The sequence below is a fragment of the Malaya genurostris genome, chromosome 2, assembly GCF_030247185.1.
Source record: "Malaya genurostris strain Urasoe2022 chromosome 2, Malgen_1.1, whole genome shotgun sequence".
NCBI classification, from domain to species: Eukaryota; Metazoa; Arthropoda; class Insecta; order Diptera; family Culicidae; genus Malaya; species Malaya genurostris.
In genome coordinates, this window is record NC_080571.1 from 312,581,825 (window position 1) to 312,605,557 (window position 23,733).

General features: G+C 36.2%; 3 protein-coding genes across 3 annotated transcripts; 1 reads left to right on the forward strand and 2 right to left on the reverse strand.

Moving 5' to 3' along the window:
- Window positions 1-9,899: 9,899 nt before the first annotated feature.
- On the reverse strand, window positions 9,900-11,284 carry LOC131431124 (mitochondrial ribosome-associated GTPase 2). The gene is made up of 3 exons (XM_058596637.1): window positions 11,228-11,284; window positions 10,995-11,148; window positions 9,900-10,920 (listed from the first exon to the last, which is right to left on the reverse strand). The coding sequence occupies exons 2-3, from the start codon at window positions 11,133-11,135 to the stop codon at window positions 9,916-9,918; spliced, it is 1,146 nt and encodes a 381-aa protein (XP_058452620.1). The 5' UTR covers window positions 11,136-11,148; window positions 11,228-11,284; the 3' UTR covers window positions 9,900-9,915.
- A 119-nt stretch (window positions 11,285-11,403) lies between these two features.
- Window positions 11,404-12,777, forward strand: LOC131431126 (WD repeat-containing protein 82). Its single transcript, XM_058596638.1, has 2 exons — window positions 11,404-12,347; window positions 12,416-12,777. Exons 1-2 carry the CDS (start codon window positions 11,648-11,650, stop codon window positions 12,658-12,660), a joined length of 945 nt encoding a protein of 314 aa, XP_058452621.1. The 5' UTR covers window positions 11,404-11,647; the 3' UTR covers window positions 12,661-12,777.
- A 3,491-nt stretch (window positions 12,778-16,268) lies between these two features.
- Window positions 16,269-20,409, reverse strand: LOC131431127 (alanine--tRNA ligase, cytoplasmic). The gene is made up of 3 exons (XM_058596639.1): window positions 20,187-20,409; window positions 18,377-20,058; window positions 16,269-18,320 (listed from the first exon to the last, which is right to left on the reverse strand). Exons 2-3 carry the CDS (start codon window positions 20,033-20,035, stop codon window positions 17,076-17,078), a joined length of 2,904 nt encoding a protein of 967 aa, XP_058452622.1. The 5' UTR covers window positions 20,036-20,058; window positions 20,187-20,409; the 3' UTR covers window positions 16,269-17,075.
- Window positions 20,410-23,733: the final 3,324 nt, after the last annotated feature.

Below are 23,733 nucleotides of genomic sequence, written 5' to 3' on the forward strand. Positions count from 1 at the left end.
ACGATTTTCAGGAACCAGCATAACCTAAAGGGTTCGTATGGCCATAAATTAATATGACAAATAAATTGCAATAGTTTTGAGTCCAACTTTGAAGCTTTTTGGTGTTATCATCTTCTATATAAGTTTGAATTTCAACAACTCATCACCCTGTAATTCCAGAATCGGAGTCGGAATTGGATAAAATTCAATAATTTTGAAAGGACCATAAGTCTTTTAATTTGAATTTTTGTTTATAAAATTCGAGCTGGCCTTTTCGACAAAACGATTGAGCTTTGAGAAACGATTCGATACCGGAGCCGGAATTCGAAAATCGGTTTAGCCGAGGTCAGTTAAATTCACCTAAGGAGTTGTGTAGTTTACATTTCATTCAAAAACTTTTAAAATCAGTGTAGACATCTTTGAGAAATCGTAATGGGAATTAAATTTTTGGGTACTTTCCGGATCGAAAACTGAATATCGCTAAAACTGGAATAAGTTTACTACTCAAATCTGCAAACCAGATAAACCTGATTAACACTCCTAATACCAAGCCTAAAAAAGTTACGCGAAGCACCAAGCCTCAAAAAAAGTTGGAACGGTAACTTTGAGCTATCATAGCTCAGTTGTTACTTGACCAATTTCGATAAATTTTTCACCCTCGAATTTTCTGAAGTTTGTAGATTATTTTAAGAATATCGTTATTGGCAATCTTTTAGGAAAAACTAATGAAAATCAGATTTTTCCCGTTCCAAGTTTTTTTTCGAGCTCAAAACGTGCCCTATCTGCATTCATGCGGCACCTGCATCGCAAATCGGATATTGAGAACTTCAACTTTACCGAGTCATAACTTTGTTGTTAGTCAACCGATCTTCAAAATTTGTTCACCATTGGAAAGGTAATACTTCCAGAAATAAAATGCACTGAAAAAACCGAAAAATAGGGTTATCTATCCAAAGTTATAATGAAAACTGTAGATAGATGACCTAAGAAAAGATGAGACTTTTTACTATGATCGTAAATATCTCGAAATTCAAAGCGATGACCTATATATTTTTATACATCATTCGATTGCTAGTGATACCAGCTACAATTTTCGCTCAATTACCATTCCTACACAATCAAAAGAAAACATTGAGAAATCGATGAATTTATAAATATATATGAATTTTTCATTTTTTTTCACATGTTTGTATATAACTCGAAAATTAAAGCGATGACATGTACATTTTTTTGATTCAAAATATTGAAATCATTACCAGAAACAATGTATTGATGATCAAAATTATATATCCGTTCAAAGAATCTCAAGAAATTTGGTACAAATACAGAGAATTTGTGTTATTGGGAAAATTTTGCCAAAACAACATGAAATCAAAACTTTTAAATTTTATGACATATATTTTTTTATTATTTTAGTTGGAAATTTATTATAAACAAAATTTACAAAAAAAAAACTGAAACTTGGATTTCACTGAAAATTTTAAAATTTTTAGGAAATAACCTAAAACTCTTAAAATATTTTTGTATTGGACAAACGATCTAAACAATTTTTATGCACAACACAAACGCATTTGATAACTACTAAAATTCTGGTTTTGTTGTAGGTTTGCCGTAGAATCTCAAAAAATAGATGAAAGATCAGAAATTTTAAAATTTCCGAGTTAAATTGCATTGCACAGTGGTCCGGACCCACAATTTAGGGAACAAAAAACATTTGTGGCTTAACCTTATACTTTAGAGCTATGATGTCTTCAAAACAAATGATCAGTGAAGATAAACCATATGTCGATGTACATGGTATTAGGGTGGCTCTTATTATTAAGGTGATCCAAAACTTATTTTTCGGATGTATTGAGATAGAGGACTGCATTTTTCGGCAAAACTGTAGATAAACTTATATCGAGCAGCTTTGCTGAGGACATCATAGTAGTATCTGCAACGGTTTTAGTGTTACAGCTATTTTTAAAGAGCAACTTAGGGTGTTCCTCAAAAAATCAGATTTTTTGCACTAGCATTTATATTTTTCGCTTTTCGTATAGGTATTTTTGAACATCTTTTAGAGTTTGTTAAAACCAATTTTTTAATGACTGGCGTGTTCAGGTAGCGTTTTCTGAACCGAAGTTATGAGCAAAACTAGTTCAAAAACAGGTTATTTTTAAACTGCTATATCTAACATTGAGGAAAACGAAAAAAATCCGTTTCTTGTATTTGACAAAAAATATTTTCGAGGATATTCATAAAAAAAGGCGGAGGAGATATTTTTTAAAATTTTTTTAAATTATGTTCATACATTGGATTTTTTCATTGAAAACTATTCGTATCAGTCATTTATTAGCTATATAAGGTATTTTTGTCTTCTAAAGTGTCAAATTAATTCAAGTGCATATTCGGGAAGAAATCGTTCTGCATTCTTCGGGGAATGCAGAATGGTGTCGCTTTTGTAAAATCTCTAACGCTTCACGGTGGTTGGAGGTTCTATCAACCGTGCATTTTGGCTCCTGCAGAACGTTCAGCATCCTTTCGGGGATGCAGGACGACTTATTTGTTTATGTTTTGTGCTGTTTTCCCATCTCACCCAATTCTCAATTCCCTTCCATGTTCCTTTTATCCTTCCCTTCCCATCAGGAAGTTGATGAGAAGCTACGCAAGGCACGAATCTCCAAATAACTAGGGAAACATGCCACTTGAGCCAATTAGTTCTGATAACATAGGTGCAGGGTTTCATTCAGTAAAAAGCATTCAAACGAAGAGGTTGTTTTTCGAGACGAAGACAACTTTAAGCTGCGAATAGATTGGTTGGTAGGTGCTAATCGCAAAGGCTGCCGCAAAGCCATTATTCGGGGAGATTCCAGTTTCACAAGTACCTGAAATAGTGGAACTCACTTCACTGAGAAAGATGGCCTAACCGATTTGAGAACTGTTTCAATTTGTAGGTTACACTAGTTCATGCACTAGCTTTCATGTTTTTCAAAAATCAAACAAAACTGTTTGAAGAATACATTTTTATATGAGAATAAGAGAGATATGAGAAAGGCATTATTACACAACTACGTGGAAAAAAACAAGTTTTACTTAATTTCGTATGATTTTTGTGCTAAATTCAGAATTCCACTTTTTCTAAATTGTTTACTAATAGAAAATTCAAATAATTTTCGAATTCTATACATTCCGAAATAATTCTAAGTTTGTGATATTTAAATTCTAATATTCTATCGATTATAATTGATGTCGTTTAGGATAGCGGAAAATTTAAGATATATTTTTTAGTTCTTAATTGCTAGTAAAACAAAAATCAAGCAATATTTTTTTTTAATTTTAGTTGGTTTTTTTGACCATGGGTTAGTACATGGAATTCGTATAAATTTACGTTCTATTTCTTTTTGTACAAAGCCATTGAAATAATTTAAAATTTTCGTGTTGTCACAAAATTTATTTTATTAATAGAAACAAATTCTACGTCTCTTTGAAACAGATGAAATCAAAACGGATTCCAATATTTTCACTTTGATTTGCAGAAACGTTGGAACGCAATATATGTCAGAAATTTTGAAATTTCTGATCTTCTACCGATTTTCTGAGATTTTACGGAAAACCTAAAACAAAAAAACCTAATTTTAGTAGATAACAATTCCGTTTGGGTTGTGCATAAAAATTGTTTAGATCTTTTGTCCAATACAAAAGCATTATTATTTTTAGAGTTTAGGTATATTTACCAAAATTTTTAAGATTTTCAGTGAAATCCAAGTTTCAGTTTTTTTGTAAATTTTGTTCATAATAAATTTCCAACTAAAATAATAAAAAAATATATGTCATAAAATTTCAAAGTTTTGATTTGTTTTTTTTTGGCAAAATTTTCCCAATAATAGAAATTCTCTGTATTTGTACCAAATTTCTTGAGATTCTTTGAACGGATATATAATTTTGATCATCAATACATTGTTTCTGGTAATGATTCCAATATTCTGAATCAAAAAAATGTACATGTCATCGCTTTAATTTTTGAGTTATATACAAACATGTGAAAAAAATTGAAAAATTCATATATATTTATAAATTCATCGATTGTTTAATGTTTTCTTTTGATTGTGCAGGAAAGGTAGTTGAGCGAAAATTGTAGCTGGTATCACTAGCAATCGAATGATGTATAAAAATATATAGGTCATCGCTTTGAATTTCGAGATATTTACGATCATAGTAAAAAGTCTCATCTTTTCTTAGGTCATCAATCTACAGTTTTCATTATAACTTTGGGTAGACAACCCTATTTTTAGTTTTTTTCAGTGCATTGTATTTGTGGAAGTATTACCTTTCCAATGGTGAACAAATTTTGAAGATCGGTTGACTAACAACAAAGTTATGACTCGGTAAAGTTGAAGTATTCAATATTTTCTATGCGACGTTTATGCCAAAGGAAAGAAAATTGGAAAGCAGATAGGGCATATTGGGCGCGTGAAAAAAACTTGGAACGGGAAAAATCAAATTTTCATTGGTTTTCCTTTGCCAATCGTCAGCTACAAAGTTTTGGAATCAATCTACGAACTTCACAAAATTCGAGGGTGTAAAATTTATTGAGATTCGTTGAAAAACAGCTGAGCTATGACAGCTCAAAGTTACCGTTCCAACTTTTTTTGAGGCTTGGTATTTGGAGTGTTAATTTATGTGAAATGGACATTTTTATACTAATTACCCTGTATCTTCTAAATCGGAAGTCAGATCTGACTAAAAAGCAAGATGTTTTAAAAGATCTTAAAACCTTTAATTCGAATCTCAGATGGTTCATAGACTTAATTTGAATATTGGATCGAATCAGCCATCTACGAGAAAAATGAGTTACATTATTTTAATTTCATCCTGTAGTTTCGGAACCAGAAGTCGGATCCACATGAAATTCAGGAACCTTGTTTGGGAGTATACGACTTTTCATATGAATCTGAGTTTGCAGAAAACGGTTGAGCTATCTTAGAGAAAATTGAGTGAAATTATTTGTCACACACGCATTTGCTGATCTAGATGAACTGATTCGAATGGTATATGGGTGTTACGTTCTTCCAGCGTTTATTGCTGTAAGTATTTTAAATCAATATAATTATGCAATTGATTTCAACTCGAAAATTCTGCTATCTTCGCCATCATCTTATTTTCGAGGCAAAATGTGAAACTTCGTATAACTCAAAAAGTAAACATCTGATCTCAAAACATTCAATAACCTTCAGTCTGCACAGACCCTAATGGCTGGAGTAAACTCAAAAGTTCGTAGTTTCTTCATACAGCCTAAATAAGTAACAGTAATTAGTTTTAAGATGACTAATAATGCACAATGAATTTTGGATTGAACTAACAGTAAGTTTGTTTTATACCTAATTTAATCTGTCCACAATTTGTCGCGGCTTTATAACTGTTCTAAAAAATACTATACAATTTTAGCATAGAGTACATGGTATGAAACAGTAAAGTGAATTAAATTCCATTCGCTTCTAACTATTGCTGAATAAAATGCTTTGGCAGTAGTTAAGGTCGATACTTATGAACTTTTCGCTTAATTTTTCCTAAAACAATTGATTTAGGTTTCATTTATTTTGTATATTTCGAGGTATACACTCATACCACCCGCACCTAATTTTGCGTCAAAAAAACCTACCCAAAATCTACTGAAGTGCATCTCCCTAATTGTAAATGTATGTAAATGTAAGTTTACCCAAAGTGTTATGCCATTGCAATGCACGCTACCCATTTTTACGATCAAGTCAATGTTTGAGTAGATAACGACCTAATTTTGGATAGCTTATACAAGAAGAGCACGACGATGAGTGATTCTTCCTAAAAAATAGGTAAACTTGATGTTCAGTGTACATAAACATTTTTTTTAGTTTTTTTCATTTCGTTTCAAAATTTTATCGAACGCTATATTTGTTGGCAGCAGTTTATGCATCGATGTCTCCGTTACCATTCCTGGAAGTTGACTTGTGATGGCATCATTTTATTGAAGCTTTCTTGTCATCTTTCATATCCATATCTGACGCTCGTATCTGTATTGTATTCAGAGATGCCAGATATTTTCATAGAAAATCTGTATTCTTTGTATAAAAAATCTGTATTAATCTGTATTCAGTAATAAAATGAAATTCTTACAACAAAATGATGATAAAAGATGTTATTCCAATAGATTGTGGTTGTAGGATGGTAGATTCAATCAGTCAATCAACGACGAAGTTTCATAGTTTTTTTATCCACAATTGAATTGCAATTCCATATATTTATCTAGTTTGAAATTGATGACTTTATAATTTGACATGGAATTTCAACGCCCAATATGCAACGTCAAGTCGGTTCATACAACTCTCAGTTTGACAGTAAAGTTTTATGATGCCATTACTTCCTTAAATAAAGTACTGTCTCTGAGCGTATCCAAAAAATTATCTTTTCTGTTAGTTTTTCATTCATTTGGCTTCTCCTGGCTGTTTTCACTCAGTCATTGAAAAAAACTGAATATCAGTTCAAATTGGTTTCAAATTATAATATAAATGGATTTCACAGATTTTCATATTATTTTGTGATTTGTCCGTTGATTGAAAGATTTTTATATCGTCACTGGAATCAACTACTAAAAGATAGCTCAGACAGAAAAGTTAAATTTGTTCTTTCTTACTTTTTGTGACATCTGTATAAATCTGTATAAAATTTAGAAAATCTGTATAAAATCTGTACTCTGTATTAAATCTGTATGCGTATGTAAAAATCTGTATAATACAGATAAATCTGTATAAATGGCATCTCTGATTGTATTCTACAACATGGTATTGTATTCTTGACCCAAATACTGCGTGCTGTTTTTCGCCCTTAAATATACTGTATTTTGATTTGTACTGTACTTTCCCATTAAAATGCACTGTATTTTTCAAAGCAAAAAATTAATACCCAATTTTAAATCTTTAACGCATCGAATTTCGATTTGCCGCTCTACGAAATGTCAGAAAGAGCAGACAGTGACAGGATTTGCCTCATTCTCTTCTTTCCTTAATTAATTAATCTTAATTTCACGCAACGATTTATTTTACCGGAATAGTGACAAAAGAAAATCTATGTTTAAATAGCAAATATTGTTGCTATAAAATAACAAAACTAGACATTTGATTTTTCTCAGTGGATTAGTTTGTTTCGATAAATATTTTGATAAAAATAACAAAAATTTTACATATTTTACAATTGCTAGACAAACAATGCCACAGTAAATTTAACTTGAAAAATCATTCTAAAATGAACTTTATATGAAAGTAATAGAATTAATATAATAATTAGTAATAGAACTGCTTTGGATTTATAAATTTGACAGAGGATATTAACCTAAAATAATTGGTATTTCTACTTACGCTTTTATTTATTAAAATCTTCTATTTTGGCTGGTTTTAAGGGTATAATGAATGCTTTTGAAACAAATTGAAGAGTTGTTTTTGAAACATTTTTTCCTCGATTTATATATATTTTTAGCTATTCCGATTACTCACATTTGCAAAAATTCCAATTATCAAATCAAGTCTTGGTATATCACTTTTATAGTGTCAAATGATTCGGTACCCTTACAGTCCGATAAAGATATGGATATCCTACATCAAACATTTTTTGTAAAGAAAACGTGTTATGTAATGCTATGCAGATTCTAATACTATTAATTATCAACACTTACACTTGGATTGTTGAAAAGCCTCAAGACAAAGCATTAAGCAGATGAGATTTCTCTTTTTGAAAAACGCGTACACACTTTTCTATTCATTCACAGGGAAAAAATTACTTTGGTTTATAAGAAATAAAACTGATGCGATTAATTTCAACAATAATTTTTGTTGTATCATTATACAAATAAGATCATAGATAAAATGAATCAAACTTTTCTTACCATAATGGTAAAGCAAAATTGAATCAACATAGATATTACCAATAGAGTCAACTAAACTTTTTTGGATATGCAATAAATAGTCAATTTATTTCACAACTTTTTTTTTGTTTGGTTAGACAAAAATTTTGATTCACATTAAACAGAGATCATTGTTAATGATGAACAGAGAAATTGGTTCAAAACAATCATATTCTAATTTGGAATTAACCTAAATCAAATTAAAAAATCTACTAACTATTTTGTTATTTTAAGCAATCTTCATTTCTCTGAGTATTTATTCATATTCAGAGCGCATAACAACAATTTCACTAAATTTGGTTGATTTTAAACAAAAGGAAATTGTCACCACCAAAGAGAAGGAATACACTAAATCAAAATCATCGTCAAAAATATCCGATTCTCAAAAAAATTTCCTGACCTTTTGTAGAAATAATGTGATGATTAATTTAGTATTTAATATTTACATATTTTTAGTTAGATTGGAGAAATAATAAAAAAACTATTGAGATTATTAAAATAAATCATCCGATAATCATCCATGCGCTTTTATTTTTTTATCCACTATTGTTAGATAATATGCGTACTGCGAAATGTAGTGGTTTTTCAAAATCGATGTACTGTTTTTTTTTTATTATTTTTTCGTACGTGTACTGTTTTTCGACAAAAAATATATATACGAGCGTAATCATATCATCCAGATTTTATTAGTTTCCATTTTAACTAATCTTAAGAGTTTAAAAAAGACGTATAGGAGCTACATTCATTCGCACACGTCACGACTCTTAATATGTCACAATGTGACGGCTTATCGGATCCCGTAGAGAAATTACCAAATTCATCATTACTGCCCTTACACGTTCATTAAAATGATATTACTTTATAGTAATTACACTTTTAATGATCGTGTAAGGGCTGCTGAAGGATTATCCCACAAACCAAATCTAAGCACCTTTCTGCTCACCCACGGTACTATAAAACTTCTATTATGTTCCACTAATACAAAGATCACAACTTAAACCAAAATAAAACCTTTATTTGATTTCGCACGCTATTCCATTGTTGTTATACTAGTCCAGTTCGTTCGATTTCTGCTTATTTTGGTCACAGCCCACAAAAGCTTCAAACAAAAAACTCTTAAAGCTATAGCTATGGACGTGTGCCAGTGGAATTTATTTGTGTCCTTCATGGAAGCATCAGGATTTGGTTGTATACAAAACCGCAGCTCAGGCGCGTACACAGGGGGGGGGGGGGGGTTTAGGGGTTCAAACCCCCCCCCCCCACCCCCCCCCCCCCCCGAAACAAAAAATTATAACCCATGGGAAACATTGTGATATAAATTGTACATGTGTTGATTTATCACCATGTTCTAAACCCCCCCCCGAAAATTTTTTCTGGCTACGCGCCTGCCGCAGCTAATGGAAAAAAAACAGCAGGAAAAAAAACTTCCACCAAGAGAAAAATCTATATTCATGAGCAAGACCATCACTTACTTCAAGAGTGACGACACTTCTCCACCACTATGCAACATATATCGGGTACGGATATATACTTATCACATCATCAGCCCACAGGACACCGCCTAGAAAATATGCTCCCCTAGAACCCTACCAGTCTAACCGAAGTCAGTTCACTATATCATCATTTGATGTCATAACCGAAGGTGCTAGGATGTGATGACAGGAATAACTTAACACTGTATTGCTGTAGCTATGGTTTAGCTCCAGATGTGCAATACATCCCATTACCATGAAAATAACATCCATTCTTATGTCTCGGCACCGGCTGGCTCTGTTTCGTCATTAATTATCTCGTTATTCTTTAGCACTTTTTCGACCACAAAATACTGATCGAATAAAGATATAAACTATGGATAGTTCTATTATTTTTTGAACCGGGTTTAATCACGCTAGAGATGCAGATAAGAACTGTTGCATATTTCATCCTATTCGCACTGGAGTTACTTCGAAAGTACAACTCAGGAGACGCATGGTAGATATTCACGAATATGAAAACACTTGCTTTTACGTATTCGATTTATTTTTCTCTTAAGTAGTTTCAGTCAATTTCTTCTTCTGAATTCCATCATAAATAATTCTAATTTCTCTTAGTAATTCGCTGACATTGGTGCCGAGTTTTGCGCTGATCGGTATAACCGGAACATCCACGTGGTGCTCCAAAATTTGAAGGTTCTTTTCCGCTTCCGGCAGATCAATTTTGTTCGCAATTATTATCTTCGGTCGTCCGACCAATTCCTCACTGAACATGCTTAGTTCATGCACGAGAGTATGATAATGATGCCAGGGTTCCTCTAAGGAAACATCCACCACAAAGAGTAGAACACTGCAACGTTCAGCATGCTTCAGAAACTGTATACCAAGTCCTTTGTTTTTGTGCGAGTCCGGTATGAGACCGGGAAGATCGGCCACCGCAATCTGTTCGTAATCATCGTATTGCACCATTCCTAGATGCGGCTTCAAAGTAGTGAAAGGATAGGAGGCTACTTTTGGTCGCGCCCGTGAAATCGCCCTGAGCAATGTGCTTTTACCCGCGTTGGGAAGTCCTATAAATCCAACGTGTGCCATACTTTTAAGCTCTAAAATGTACGATATATCTTCTCCCTGTCCACCGTGTTCTGCGACTTGTGGCGCTTGTTCCATATCACTTGTAAAGAAGTGATTACCTTTGCCTCCGGCTCCTCCTCGTGCAGCCACAAACATCATTCCTTCCGTGTCCAAATCACCTACAACCTTGCCACAGCTGTTCTTTACGATTGTCCCCAAAGGAACCTTCACAACTGTGTGACTTGCATTTTTTCCGTGACAGTCTTTATTACGACCTTTGTCGCCAAATTCTGCAGTGAGTAGCGTAGTCACATGGTTCAAGTCCCGCACGTCGGTACTAGCCTGAAAAACGACGTGCCCTCCGTTGCCTCCGTCACCACCATCAGGACCCGCATTTTCGTTACACCAAAGCCGAAGAAATGAAATACAACCGTCTCCTCCATTTCCACCCACGGTTCTAATGTGTTTGCTGTCAACGAAATATTGTGTCTGGAAACAATCATCAAGAGTTGAATTGTTTAATAAGCTAAGTATTACTTACAAGATAAGAGTAATATACTAACAGTTGGTTTATCCGCTTTGGCTTTCTTGCTACGTAGTGCAATTGCAACTCGCCGAGAAGAATATTCGGCTTTCACTTCCAACAGAACCGATTGTTGAAACATCAACCGACGAGACAGGTTTCGATATAGATAGGATAACATGTCCTTATTTGAACTAGTTGTTTTGAAGAAACAGTTAAAAAATAAAAATTTGATAGAAGTAATTTTTGAGACAATCAAATTTGAAATCGTACAAGAATTACGTATTGTTTAGTTTTGCTGCTAGCCACCCACCGGCTTTAACCCGAGAGAAATGTCAGTTTAAATTATCTCATTTATTTTTCTCTCCCTCAAGCCGCCTCAATCAGAGATCACGTTCACAGAAGATTATTTGAATTCCTACCCCACATGACAGTTCAATCTTGCAACATTGCTAAAGTCTGATTCAAACGTCACCAGTTTTTAATGATGGCGGTGTTTTCGTTACTTTTTTGACAATCAAACTCAAAAATAAAGCGCCGACTGGCAAAACAACAGTGTAAGCGATAGTTTTTCCGTTTTTCTGCCGGAAATATTGCCAAAAACCGATTCCGACTTTCTAGTAAAACCAGGAGTGTCCTCAACTGCCTGAGGACTAAAAATCAAGAGCTTTCAAACTGTCTGCCGTTGTGAAAATGAAGCTGATCGACTCGGTCGTCAGGAGTTTCAAGGTAGCCAAAGTGTTCCGCGAAAACACGGACAAGATCAATGCCATCGATTTCTCCTCTAATGGAGAAATGCTAATCAGCTGCAGTGAAGATGATCAGATTGTGCTGTACGATTGCGAAAAAGGAACTCAGATCCGGACAGTGAACTCGAAAAAGTACGGTGTGGATTTGATACATTTTACCCACGCAAACAACACAGCAATTCACAGTTCGACAAAAGTAGACGACACGATCCGTTATCTGAGTTTACACGACAACAAATATCTGCGGTATTTCCCGGGGCACACCAAAAAAGTAATTTCGCTTAACATATCGCCAGTCGAAGACACCTTCCTGTCCGGTTCATTGGACAAAACATTGCGCCTGTGGGATTTGCGATCCCCTAACTGTCAGGGTGTGATGCATCTCAATGGACGTCCAGTAGCAGCGTACGATCCTGAAGGACTAATCTTCGCGGCCGGCGTAAATTCCGAAAGTATCAAACTGTACGATCTACGGTCTTTTGACAAGGGCCCGTTTGTAACATTCAAGTTGAACCAAGAGAAGGAATGTGACTGGACCGGATTGAAATTTTCGAGAGATGGAAAAACAATTTTGATCAGTACCAACGGATCCATCATTCGTTTGATTGATGCTTTCCATGGTACTCCGCTACAAACGTTTACAGGTAGGTTGCCAAGTTACATTCAAGTGGAGTTCATTCCGTGTTATTAAATTTATTCCTCTCTCGGATAGGTCATTTAAACAATAAAGGTCTACCAATAGAGGCTTCCTTCAGCCCGGATTCGCAGTTTATTTTTTCCGGAAGCACCGACGGGAGGGTGCACGTATGGAACGCTGACACCGGATACAAAATTTGTGTCCTGAACGGCGACCATCCGGGTCCCATTCAGTGCGTCCAGTTCAATCCGAAGTTCATGATGCTTGCATCGGCCTGCACCAATATGGCATTCTGGTTACCAACGGCGGAGGATGCCTAACGGGAAATTAGCTAACGGTTGGATAAACCTGACCGAAATGGAATTGTTTTAGTTATGCAGCCGAGTATAATTAATGTAAGTATCGATAAGACGAAATAAATAAGTTTCAGTATAAAACCAGTTTAATTTATTTTTTGGATGTACAAAATTTAGATGAATATTTTTGGAATCATATGGAAACAGAACTTGTCATTTTAGTCTTTCAACACAACAAGTTCAAAAACGGAATTTTTAATGCCCTCATCACGAAAACCAAACAATGTATTACGAACATTTAGGGGGTTTTGATTTCTTCGCGTTTCACGTTCGGCTCAACAGTCCTTAAAGCAGTTCAAATTGAGCTACTGTTGCCACCTGCTTAGCGGTTTAAAAAGGAATTACTAGGTGGCAATGGCAGTTCAATTTAAACTGCTTTAGACACTGATGAGCCGAAGGCGAAACACAATGAAAATGAAATAGAATATGTCCTCATTTCTAGAAATATTTAAACCCTCAGTTAAAATGTGATTCTTTCATAGATCTTCACTATCACCCTTTCGTCTGCTGAGAGGGGGCCGTTCTATTTTGTTGGTCTTTGAGCGCTTGTTGAACGACATATTGCACGAAATATTCGTTCAATTTGCTGGATCGATTTGTTGTTTTTTTATTCTCTTGCAAAAATAGTGTGAAAATTAAGTGTTACCTTTACATAGAAAGAATTATTGTTATTCTACGTGAAGTAGAAGTATTGTGCAGGTATGTAGTGTTAGTTTGAAAAAAAAAGTGGAAAAAACTTCAGAAATTCTGCAGTAAAACTAGTCCAACAGGGCTCCAACTCCTCATATTAAAAATGGCTCAACAATGGACCTCTGTCTGCCGGGTTTGTTGAACGAAAAAAATGGCATTCGGTTTGACGGTCTGTTTCAAAATCGGCAAACGAAGGTCCCGTGTTAGCCTCCCGTTGAACGATTGATTGGACTTTCATTGAACCAATGATCCAACGTATTGAACCAATGAAGGACCACCGTTGAACGTTTTTTTCTAAGAGGGATGTGTTCGTCGAATAGTCGATACGGACGTAAACAGGCATGATGATACAGAATCAGCGAAAAAATAACAAATGATGTCAAACATCAAACCAGAACTGAAGGTTTAAAGTTGGATTGGCATTGTTCTTATGCATGTACGATGTTTCGAACGAAAACGGTAATACGAATTTGACATACTTTCGAACGTATCTCATCGAACGTAAACAAGAATGAGGATTCATGAATATCTTTGATTTGATTCCCTGAGAGTTTGGAGATGATCGATTGAATGGGTGATTTTTCCGAATATTTTCTCGTGATGCAATTTGAGTCCGTACGCACAGTAATGCTATTGTATATAGAAAATTCGAAATAGATCTAAATGAAAATTTCGCAATCGATCGAAATCCTGAGTCGATGTGACTACATTGAAATAATTGCTACGATTTTGCTTATCAGCTATTATGAAGGTCATTTTTGTTGCCATCGATTTCTCATCTGCTTTCCAATAAAACAAATCTTGCATTGACCTAGTAGCAACATTGATAACAGTTGGAGGCGGGTTGTAACGACATTAGTAAGCCTTTCGCCTTGCCCCTAGCACGATTTGCATTGACTTTCAACTAGGGTAACGGTTCCCCCATTCATCTCAGTCCAGTAGTCATCTCACGAAAACTATTAGTTAGAGTGAGAACAGTGAGATCTACTGTCTCTGTTCGATAGATTGACTTTGAGGGTAAGATGAAATTAGGAGCATTTGCTTTGAGTTTAAGCGTCGCTGTAACAGCAGTATTGAACAACTTTCGAACTATTTTCTCGGCAGTATTGCTTCTTGGAGTCGAAGCAAAAATATTGCATCCGATTTTATCATAATTCGTTGATTGAAAATCGAGTAATAGGTAGGTAAAATAACAAGCTTTTACACATGACGACACAAATGAACTGTCGATTAATCAAGTTCATCTTTGACAGCTACTGGTGGTTTGTTTTGTTTTGCGACTGCAAATTAATAATTGAAAAATGACGAAAAAGTGCCTGTTGAAAACGTGTTCTACAGTGAAAAGAACTAAAAAGATTGTCCTGTATGCGTTTCCAGCATCAAAGAGCGATATTTGTATAAACCTGTCTAGGTGAATTAGGTTTTGCACGAACATGCCATAACCTCACAAAATGAACAGAATAAACTTTTTTTGACAGTCGACGTGTACTTGTTTACAGTTTAAAAGATTATCAGAGGTTCATCGTTCGAATGAAAAAATTGCAAGTCGCCTCACACTAAACAGATTCATACATATATCGTTCCTTGATGCTGGAAACACATACAGGGCAATCTTTTTAGTTCTTTTCACTGTGGAATACGTTTTTAACAGGCACTTTTTCGTCATTTTTCTATTTTTAACTTGCAGTATTCCAGCCTCTAAACAAAACAAGTACACGGCAACTGTCAAAGATGAACTCGATTCATCGGCAGTTCATTTGTGTCGTCATCGTGCAAAACCTAATTATAATTAGGTTTTGCACGAACATGCCATAACCTCACAAAATGAACAGAATGAACTTTTTTTGATAGTCGACGTGTACTTGTTTACAATTTAAAAGTTCATCAGAAGTTCATCGTTCGAATGTAAAAATTTCAAGTCGCCTCACACTCAACAGATTCATGCATATTAGGTTTTGCACGAACATGCCATAACCTCACAAAATGAACAGAATGAACTTCACGTTTCGTCATCGACTCGTCAAAGCACCACAGTTCAAACTGAACCAGTGCAAATCAGCAGTTCGACTTAAATCACTAAACCGACGGATAGTCTTAAATAAGTCCTTACTGACACAACGAACGCAAATGGATACAAAACATAAAGAAAATGAGTAAAGTAGTGGTTCCCAACCTTCTTATATCGCGGGTCCCTTTGAAACCACAATAGTTCTCCTCGACCGCTACGTTTAAAATAATGTTGTGGGAAATGAACTTAAACTCTACTTCTAAAATTACGAAGTGTCAACAGAAAACGACACAAACGTTAGAGAAAATGATCTTTATATTGACACAAAATCATTATTTTATTAGGTTTTCGGCAACACAGCAACAAAAACAGATGCTCATGAAAATGATTCATGGTCCCAGAAAAACTATTTCGTTGATCCTCAGGATTTCTCGGATCACAGATCGGGAATAGCTGACCCAAAGCATTGAAAAACCAACGGAGCAAAAGTGGTGAAGTTTTCGTTCTAATACAGTTTAAGCAAAAAAAAATACAAACTATAGATAATACATCACTAATATTTGAATATAAAGGGCCTAACTGCAAATGACAGTTTCTCTACAAACTACAAGCTTTTGATTTATATTGGAAACTTTAAAGAATTTGCAATTATGACAAGAAAGTAAACAAAGAGAGGCTCTCATTTGCAGTTAAGTCCTTTTGTCGTGGGACGGTCGAATGTTCACTAAATGGGACTGATGTGTGGGCACTTTGCGTATGGGACAGACAAAAGTTGATAGTTTTTTTTTCACATTTCACTGAACAATCTCGCAATTTTTATTGTATTTTTTGAAATTATATTAAGGATATGCTTCATCTATCAAGATACTTCAAAAATGATGAAAAATCAATATGAGACTCAATTCATGACTGAAATTCGTATGGGACTGTTATGCGAGTATGAAGTAAGATAGAGATAGAATAAACTACCCATACTTGCATATCAGTCCCATATGGAAAATCAACATGTCGAGAAAAAGACGATCAAAATTTTATTTCCGAATTTTTTGATTATTTGCGCCACCTAATGCTAAATCCTGGTATTATTACATGAAATATCGGTAATACACCTTTGCTAATCCAATATTGCAACAAATGAAATTGTTGAAATTTGCACTGAATGGGACTGATATGCGGGTACTTTGCATATGGGACAGATATGAGTCGACATTTTGTTCACACTTTACCGAACAAACCCTCAACTCTTATATTGCAATTTCTGAGAGAATATTGAGGATAGATTTCATTCCTCAAGCTAACTCAAAATTGAAGAAAATCGATATGGGACTGATATACGAATATAGGCAGTAAAGGACTATTCACACCTTTTCGTTCCGGTTCAGTGAAAGTGCCGGTATCCGTGAACGGTGTCGGGCTGGCACTGAACCGAATCGAAAAGGTGTGAATAGTCCTTAATTCTCATACAGATTTTCGTAAAACACGTGTTAGCTAAAAGCAAAATTTTATTTTAATATTGATAACGTTCAACGCTGTGCCGAAATCAAAACTTGTTGATTGTAATAAAAATTAATTTATAATCTAAATACGACATATTTCTTCAAATGCAATTGCTCGGATGATTCAGAATATTCGTGAAAATGCACTTCCGGTATCAAATTTCGCAGACCGGTGGAAGATGATTTTACGATAGCTTCGAAGCAGCAAACTTGCGAGCAAGTTCCAGAATTTCGTCCACTTTGTCGTAGTTAGTGCCGGAAGCCTGAGCCGATTCCGGTTTGCCGCCACCTTTGCCTCCTAAGCTGGGAGCAATGTGCGATATCCATTCGTTAGCCTTGAGGCCTTTTTCGACGGCCGACTTGGGCACCGATGCCAAGCAGAAGACTTTTTTCGAATCCGGATCCGACGAGACAAACAGTGCAGACTGGTTGGCATTGATTTTACGAACTTCTTTCAGGGCGGTATCGAGTGCCTTGGTGTTGTTGAAAGCTTCCAATCGATGCACCAAGAACGTGGCATCTTTGTTGGTTATTGACAATTCCTTTGCCTTCTCCACAACTTCCTGGGAAACAGCGGCTCTTGCAGCACGTTCTTTGTCATCCAACGATTTCTTCAAAGACTTCAGCACGTTTCGGATTTCGTCCTTTTTCACGTACGGAATGACCGCTTGCGACACATCTTCCGATAGTTCGACGATTTTCTTCACATGCTCCTTTGACTCAGCTCCGGTTTCATCGGCTTCGATGGTGGACTTGAGCGCGTTCAGTTCATTTTCCAACAATTCGGTCTTTTTGAGAGCTTTCAATGCTTCCGGTCCAGTTAGGGCGACAATTCGACGAATACCCTTGGCAATTGCTTCTTCGGTTGCAATAACAAAATCGACGATGTGACCGGACTGATGTAAATGGGTTCCACCACAGAATTCTACTGATGTTTCAGTCCCGGCAGTACCCTCAGGGTTCGCTGCGAGATCCTCCACCGGAACACCGAATGAAATGACACGCACCGGGTCTGGATATACCTCGTCGAAGACCGACCGTAAACCATTTATCTTCTTAGCAACAGCCAGATTAGTTTCCTTCGCATAGACCTGGACATTTTTCTTGACAACTTCGCGCGTAAGTCGTTCTGCTTCCGCTACCTGTTCGATAGTCATGGCAGATTTGTTGGTAAAATCAAATCGCAGCTTTTCCGGTACTACCAATGAACCGCGCTGATCCGTATCCTGACCCAGAACTTTCAGCAACGAATGATTCAGTGCATGTGTGGCAGAGTGATTCTTCATCGTCAACTGTCGCCGGGTTGTGTCCATGTGGCAGATAACCTCATCCCCTACACGCAGTACCCCCTCCACAACGCCAATATGAATGATGTAACCGCCACGGTTGTACACCAAATTCACATTGAACTCGGTGCTTTCATCGTTGACCTGAAAATAACAGTTATAAAAACAGATGGATGGCAACAGTTGTTGTATTTTATTACCTTAACTAAATAGCCTTGATCGTAAATCTGTCCGCCACTCTCGGCATAGAAATTAGTCTTATCCAGAATTACAGCACATTCTTGCCCGGACTTAACTTCATCGGTAAACGCGTTGTTATATCTGAGAGCTAGAACCTTTCCATTACAAGACTCGAATCGATACTCTGCCAAAGGATCGATGCTATCTGCCTTGTACCGATATTTGAACGAGTCATTCGTCACTGGAACACTTTTGTCTTGCAGTTCCGATATGGCATGGACATCAAGATCAACGGTAGCGGATTTTGACTTTTCCTTTCCCTGGGAAAGTATGTACGATTCGTGCTTTGCCTTTTCGTAGCCGTCCATGTCGATGGCCATGCTCTTTTCTTCGGCCATCAGTTGAGTCAAATCAATCGGAAATCCATAAGTATCGTATAGACGCCAAGCAACATCTCCTGGAATGACTTTACTGTCACCAAGTTTAGCGATCGTACGGTTCAGAAGATTTCGACCACGTGACAGTGTTTTAAGGAACTGCTGTTCCTCTTCATTAATAATGTTTTTGATATGCTGAGGATCTTTTTTAACCTCTGGAAAAGTGTCTCCCAGAAGTGACACAACCGAATCTACTAGAGTAGCAAAAAATCCGGGTTTAGCATTAAGTTTTTCAGTGCCATAACGGACGGCACGCCGAAGAATTCTTCGAAGTACATAACCACGACCGGTATTATCTGGGAAACCACCATCAGCCAACGCAATGGTAATCGTTCGGGCGTGATCTGCTAGCACTCGATATGCCATATCGACACCATCGACGTCTTCGGCACCAACGCGACCTTGATAACTCGGAGCACCGGTTCCCTGCTGTATAGCTTCAAATAACGGCATAAAAACGTCAGTATCGTAATTCGATCGTTTGTTCTGAATAACGGATACCAATCGTTCGAAGCCCAGCCCACAATCGATGTGTTTCTTGGGTAACAGTCGCAACGATCCATCCGACTCGCGATTGTACTGAATAAAGACCAGATTCCAAATTTCCAGTACATCTGGATCGTCCATGTTGACCAGCTCAGGAACACTGCGACCACCAATTCGATCAAAATGCAATTCCGAGCACGGTCCACAAGGACCAGTTTCCCCCATTTCCCAGAAATTATCCTTCATGCTACCGGGCAGAATATGCTCTTCCTTGATACCCAATTTCAGCCAAATTTCACGACACTCGAGATCTGGTTCCAAACCTGATTCCGGATGACCTCCGAAGTAAGTCACGTACAGTCGATCTGCCGGTAGCTTCAGCCGCTCGGTTAGAAGTTCCCAGGCCCAGGAACAAATTTCCTTTTTAAAGTAATCTCCAAACGACCAATTGCCCAACATTTCGAAAAATGTATGATGATAAACATCCTTGCCCACATCGTCCAGGTCGTTATGCTTGCCTCCGGCCCGAATGCATTTTTGGGTATTAGTCGTCCGAACCCACTTGGCCATATCGCTGTTGGGATCTACCGTTCCCAGAAAAATCGGTTTAAATTGATTCATTCCGGCATTGGCAAACAACAGTGTTGGATCGTCGAGCGGAATGGTTGATGACGAATGTACATACAGATGCTCTTTTTCCTTGAAGAAATCCAGGAAAGTGTTCCGGATTTGTTTGGCAGTCAAAGAAGTATTCATTTTATCCACCTATCCAAGATATACTGAAAAACAGAATGGAAACCGGTTTAGAGCTCAAATTACTTTCACTTCGAAGTAGTACAAAACGAATTATAATATGTGGCAAGTTGCATGATAATTGCATCATTCATAGCTGCGAAAAAATACTCACACTATACTTCTGACGATCAATAACAAACCAAAGTCGAGGATATGACTACGGCAATAAAAAAACTGTCCACGTTTTTGAAATCACTTCTGATTTTTTCCTAAGCACGAGGAATCACCGGAGACACAGCTGAAAATGACTAAAAAATAAACCGTGCACTCCAACGAATGAAACGAATCAAGCGAAGTCCTCTCTGAGAGCGAGCCACGAGTTGTTGTCGTTCTTTGTTTTCTTCGCGGTTGTCATCGATCAGAGATGCCAGGCCAAATTTATAAATCGACCGTCCCACGACAAAACGGCCTAACTGCAAATGACACTTTCTCTTTGTTTACGTTTTCTTTCACAATTTACCGAACTGATTTTATATTTGACGCTTTACTCTTCGCAAAACTTTCAAGGTAAAACTACAAGCTTTCGATTTATATTGGAAATTTTAGAGAATTTGCCATAATGGCTCCGTAATAATCAAAAGAGAAAGTAAACAAAGAGAGGCTCTCATTTGCGGTTAGGCCCTTTTGTCGTGGGACTATCGAAATGTTTGCAGAATATAAGGCTCTCTGACAGCTCAATTACAACCACAAATGCAAATGAGATTGATTTGTTTTCATCAGGAAACACAAGCATTGAACACGATTCAGACAATCAATCAACTTCAGTCGACGTCCAGATTAACTTATTAAGTTTTTTAACTGAATATAAAACCACGTATGCTCACGTATCCGACGTTAAAATGTTTCGTGAACTTGCCGTAGTGTCCTTCCATATGAATTGCTTACAATTAATGTTGTTGTTCCGTAATCGTTCCATTCAGGTAATAGTCGCTTGATGCTGTGTGTGAATCGCTTTTGTCGTGAATACGACTTACTTTACTATGGGGCGCCTTTTCAAAATTTACCCTCTGGGAGAGTGATAAGTTTTTGATCGTGAATATCTCTTGTTATACTTAACGCAACAACATATTTTTTCCTCCATGCTATCAGAAATATAATCAAGATTTTGTGATTCTTAAACTTTTGGAAACAACGAAGAAAACTCATCACGTTTGCTTGCCTTTTTCGCACCAGGACGACAGTTTTGAGGTAGTCAGGCACATATCAGTGCCGATGTTATACTGGTCGAGTGTAGTAGGTAAATCTTGACCGAGAATTGTTCATTTTTTCTAGTACGTTAGACGGAACTGGATATCGTGCTGAGGTTCTTCCACCAACATTAGTAATAATGAGGTGGTAAAAATCTCAAATTCTCAGGTGGAATCAATGTAGCTCTTCTTCGCCTTCGGAGGTCGTGGCTAGCAGTAAACCAGTCTGCTACTGAATTTTTAGTTAAATTCAAGAACTAATCTCAGAAACTAGATTCTGGTCCACCTGAATTCTGAAGTTAATTTTCTGAATTTAGTTTCATACCTCTATTTAAAAATTTAGTTCCAGATTACAGGTTCAGAATTTAAAACTATTCTAGATTTATAGATAGATCTAGAATCTAAATTGAAACTATTTCTGGATTTTGAACATGGTTTCAAATTTAGTTCCTTATTCAGAGACTCGAATTCAGCGATATGATTTAGGATATTTCAGAATTCATGAACAAAATTCAGGATATGAATTTTAAATCTGGATTCTGAAACTAAATATTAGGTCTGAACACCGCACCTTGATTTGAAAACTGAATTGAAAACCAGAGTTTAATTCCTGAATTTAGTTTCAGAATTCAATTCAGTTTCAGCATTCATTTCCTGAATTCAGAACCTACATGTTGGAACTAAATTGTGAACATGATTTCTGAAACTAGATGCTGGAACTGAATTCAGTTCAAGTATCAATATATCAAGACTTGGAATTCAAGTTCAGAATTTTGTTCTATAACGCAATTTGAAAATTCTAAAAATAACTTCAGTTCCTTACTTCTAGAACTAAATTATGACCTGAGTTTTTGATCTAGATTCCGAAATTTTGCAGCTGAATTCGGAGCGTGCCCCAGATTTATATATTAGTTCTTTAATTTTAACAGTAATAACCATTTAAAAAATTACGCAAAGCGGTTTTTAGAACCACTAAAATATTTCCAAAGAATTTTGAGAAGTTTATTTCTACTAGTATCTAAATCTACAAAACTGTATTTGTTCCGTGTTATTTAATTGTATGGTAGAATATGTTTGCCGTCAATTAGTCGTACTGTAGTATAGATGAATCGTTAAAATTCTGGAAGCGAGGCAATGAAAGTTGAAAAATATACACAATCTAATACGAACGATTATCTTTATCCAGAAGAGAGAAAGAAGCATGTCAGTTTTATTCGTATTCACGTCCTCCAGTTATGTCTGTGACATTACCCACCCGCCTTTTATATATTGTTTTGTTTTCATCAGGAAACGTGTTGGCCACCCATTTTTCAGTAGGGCCGCTGTTCATTTTTCACCGGGCATAGAAACCTCAATATTGTCTAAGACAAGACCTGACAACTCGGGGCTTTTTTTCCAAAATGGACCAGTTTCTGATTGGTTGATTTTGATGTTGCTATCCGCACATTGTGAAAAGAAAAAACTTTTGCAGGGTAAAGCGAGCAATGGTGCCAAGTATAAAGAAAAACAGAAAACAAGTTTATTAAAATGTATAATTTTATCTCAACAATGAAAATGAAAATTTTCAGAGGATGTTTCACTTTTTTTCATGAACTTTTTTTAATGAATGTTTATAGTGGCAGCACTGTTTAATTAAAATCAGCATCAATCAGTTGGATACTATTTCTAATCTAAACGAAATTCAATGAGCTGTAAGTGCTCAAATCCTGATAACTTTTCTGTATATGAGGGGGACGGGTATAGTGTGATGGGTAAGTCGATGCCTTTCACGCAGCCCGCCTGGGTTCGATTCCCAACCCCGCACATAGGGTCAGAAAGTTTTTCTGGCCCGAAGAGGCGAATGACCTTAAGGTTAAAACCTCTATAATCGAAACAAAAAAAAAAAAACTTTTCTGTACATTTCCATTAAAACATTGGTTGAATCCAACCAACTACATTATTTTCCCTATATCAATATTTCACATTCGATAGAATTCGATAATTTATTTATACATTTTGTTTTCTGCGATTAAGAAAATAAGACGAATCAGTTCCAAAAATGTGACACTTTTATTATCTGTTCTGAAAAACTCAGCAAACGGAAAAAACGTCAAAATCTACTGACAAAAATATATCCGCATATCTGGCATCGCTGTCAACGATGTTCAATTCGACCGTCCCACGACAAAAGGGCCTAACTGCAAATGACAGTTTCTCTTTGTTTACTTTTTCTTTCTCGATTTACCGAACAGTTTTTCTATTTGACGCTTTACTCTTCGCAAAACTTTCAAGGTAAAACTACAAGCTTTCGATTTATGTTGCAAGCTTTAGAGAATTTGCAATAATGGCTTCGTAATAATCAAAAGAGAAAGTAAACAAAGAGAGGCTCTCATTTGCAGTTACGCCCTTTTGTCGTGGGACTATCGAATTATCAATTCTGTATAAAATGTTCAAAACGACGTATGTAACAATGAGAGATTCTCTTTGTTTACT

Bases quoted from the DNA above. Each gene is read 5' to 3' on its own strand.
- LOC131431124 (XM_058596637.1), bottom strand. From the start codon at position 11,135: ATGTTATCCTATCTATATCGAAACCTGTCTCGTCGGTTGATGTTTCAA. The intron at 10,921-10,994 runs GTTAGTATATTA...GATTGTTTCCAG, and splicing joins CCAAAGCGGATAAACCAACT to ACACAATATTTCGTTGACAG.
- LOC131431126 (XM_058596638.1), top strand. From the start codon at position 11,648: ATGAAGCTGATCGACTCGGTCGTCAGGAGTTTCAAGGTAGCCAAAGTG. The intron at 12,348-12,415 runs GTAGGTTGCCAA...TCTCTCGGATAG, and splicing joins TCCGCTACAAACGTTTACAG to GTCATTTAAACAATAAAGGT.
- LOC131431127 (XM_058596639.1), bottom strand. From the start codon at position 20,035: ATGAATACTTCTTTGACTGCCAAACAAATCCGGAACACTTTCCTGGAT. The intron at 18,321-18,376 runs GTAATAAAATAC...TGTTATTTTCAG, and splicing joins ATCAAGGCTATTTAGTTAAG to GTCAACGATGAAAGCACCGA.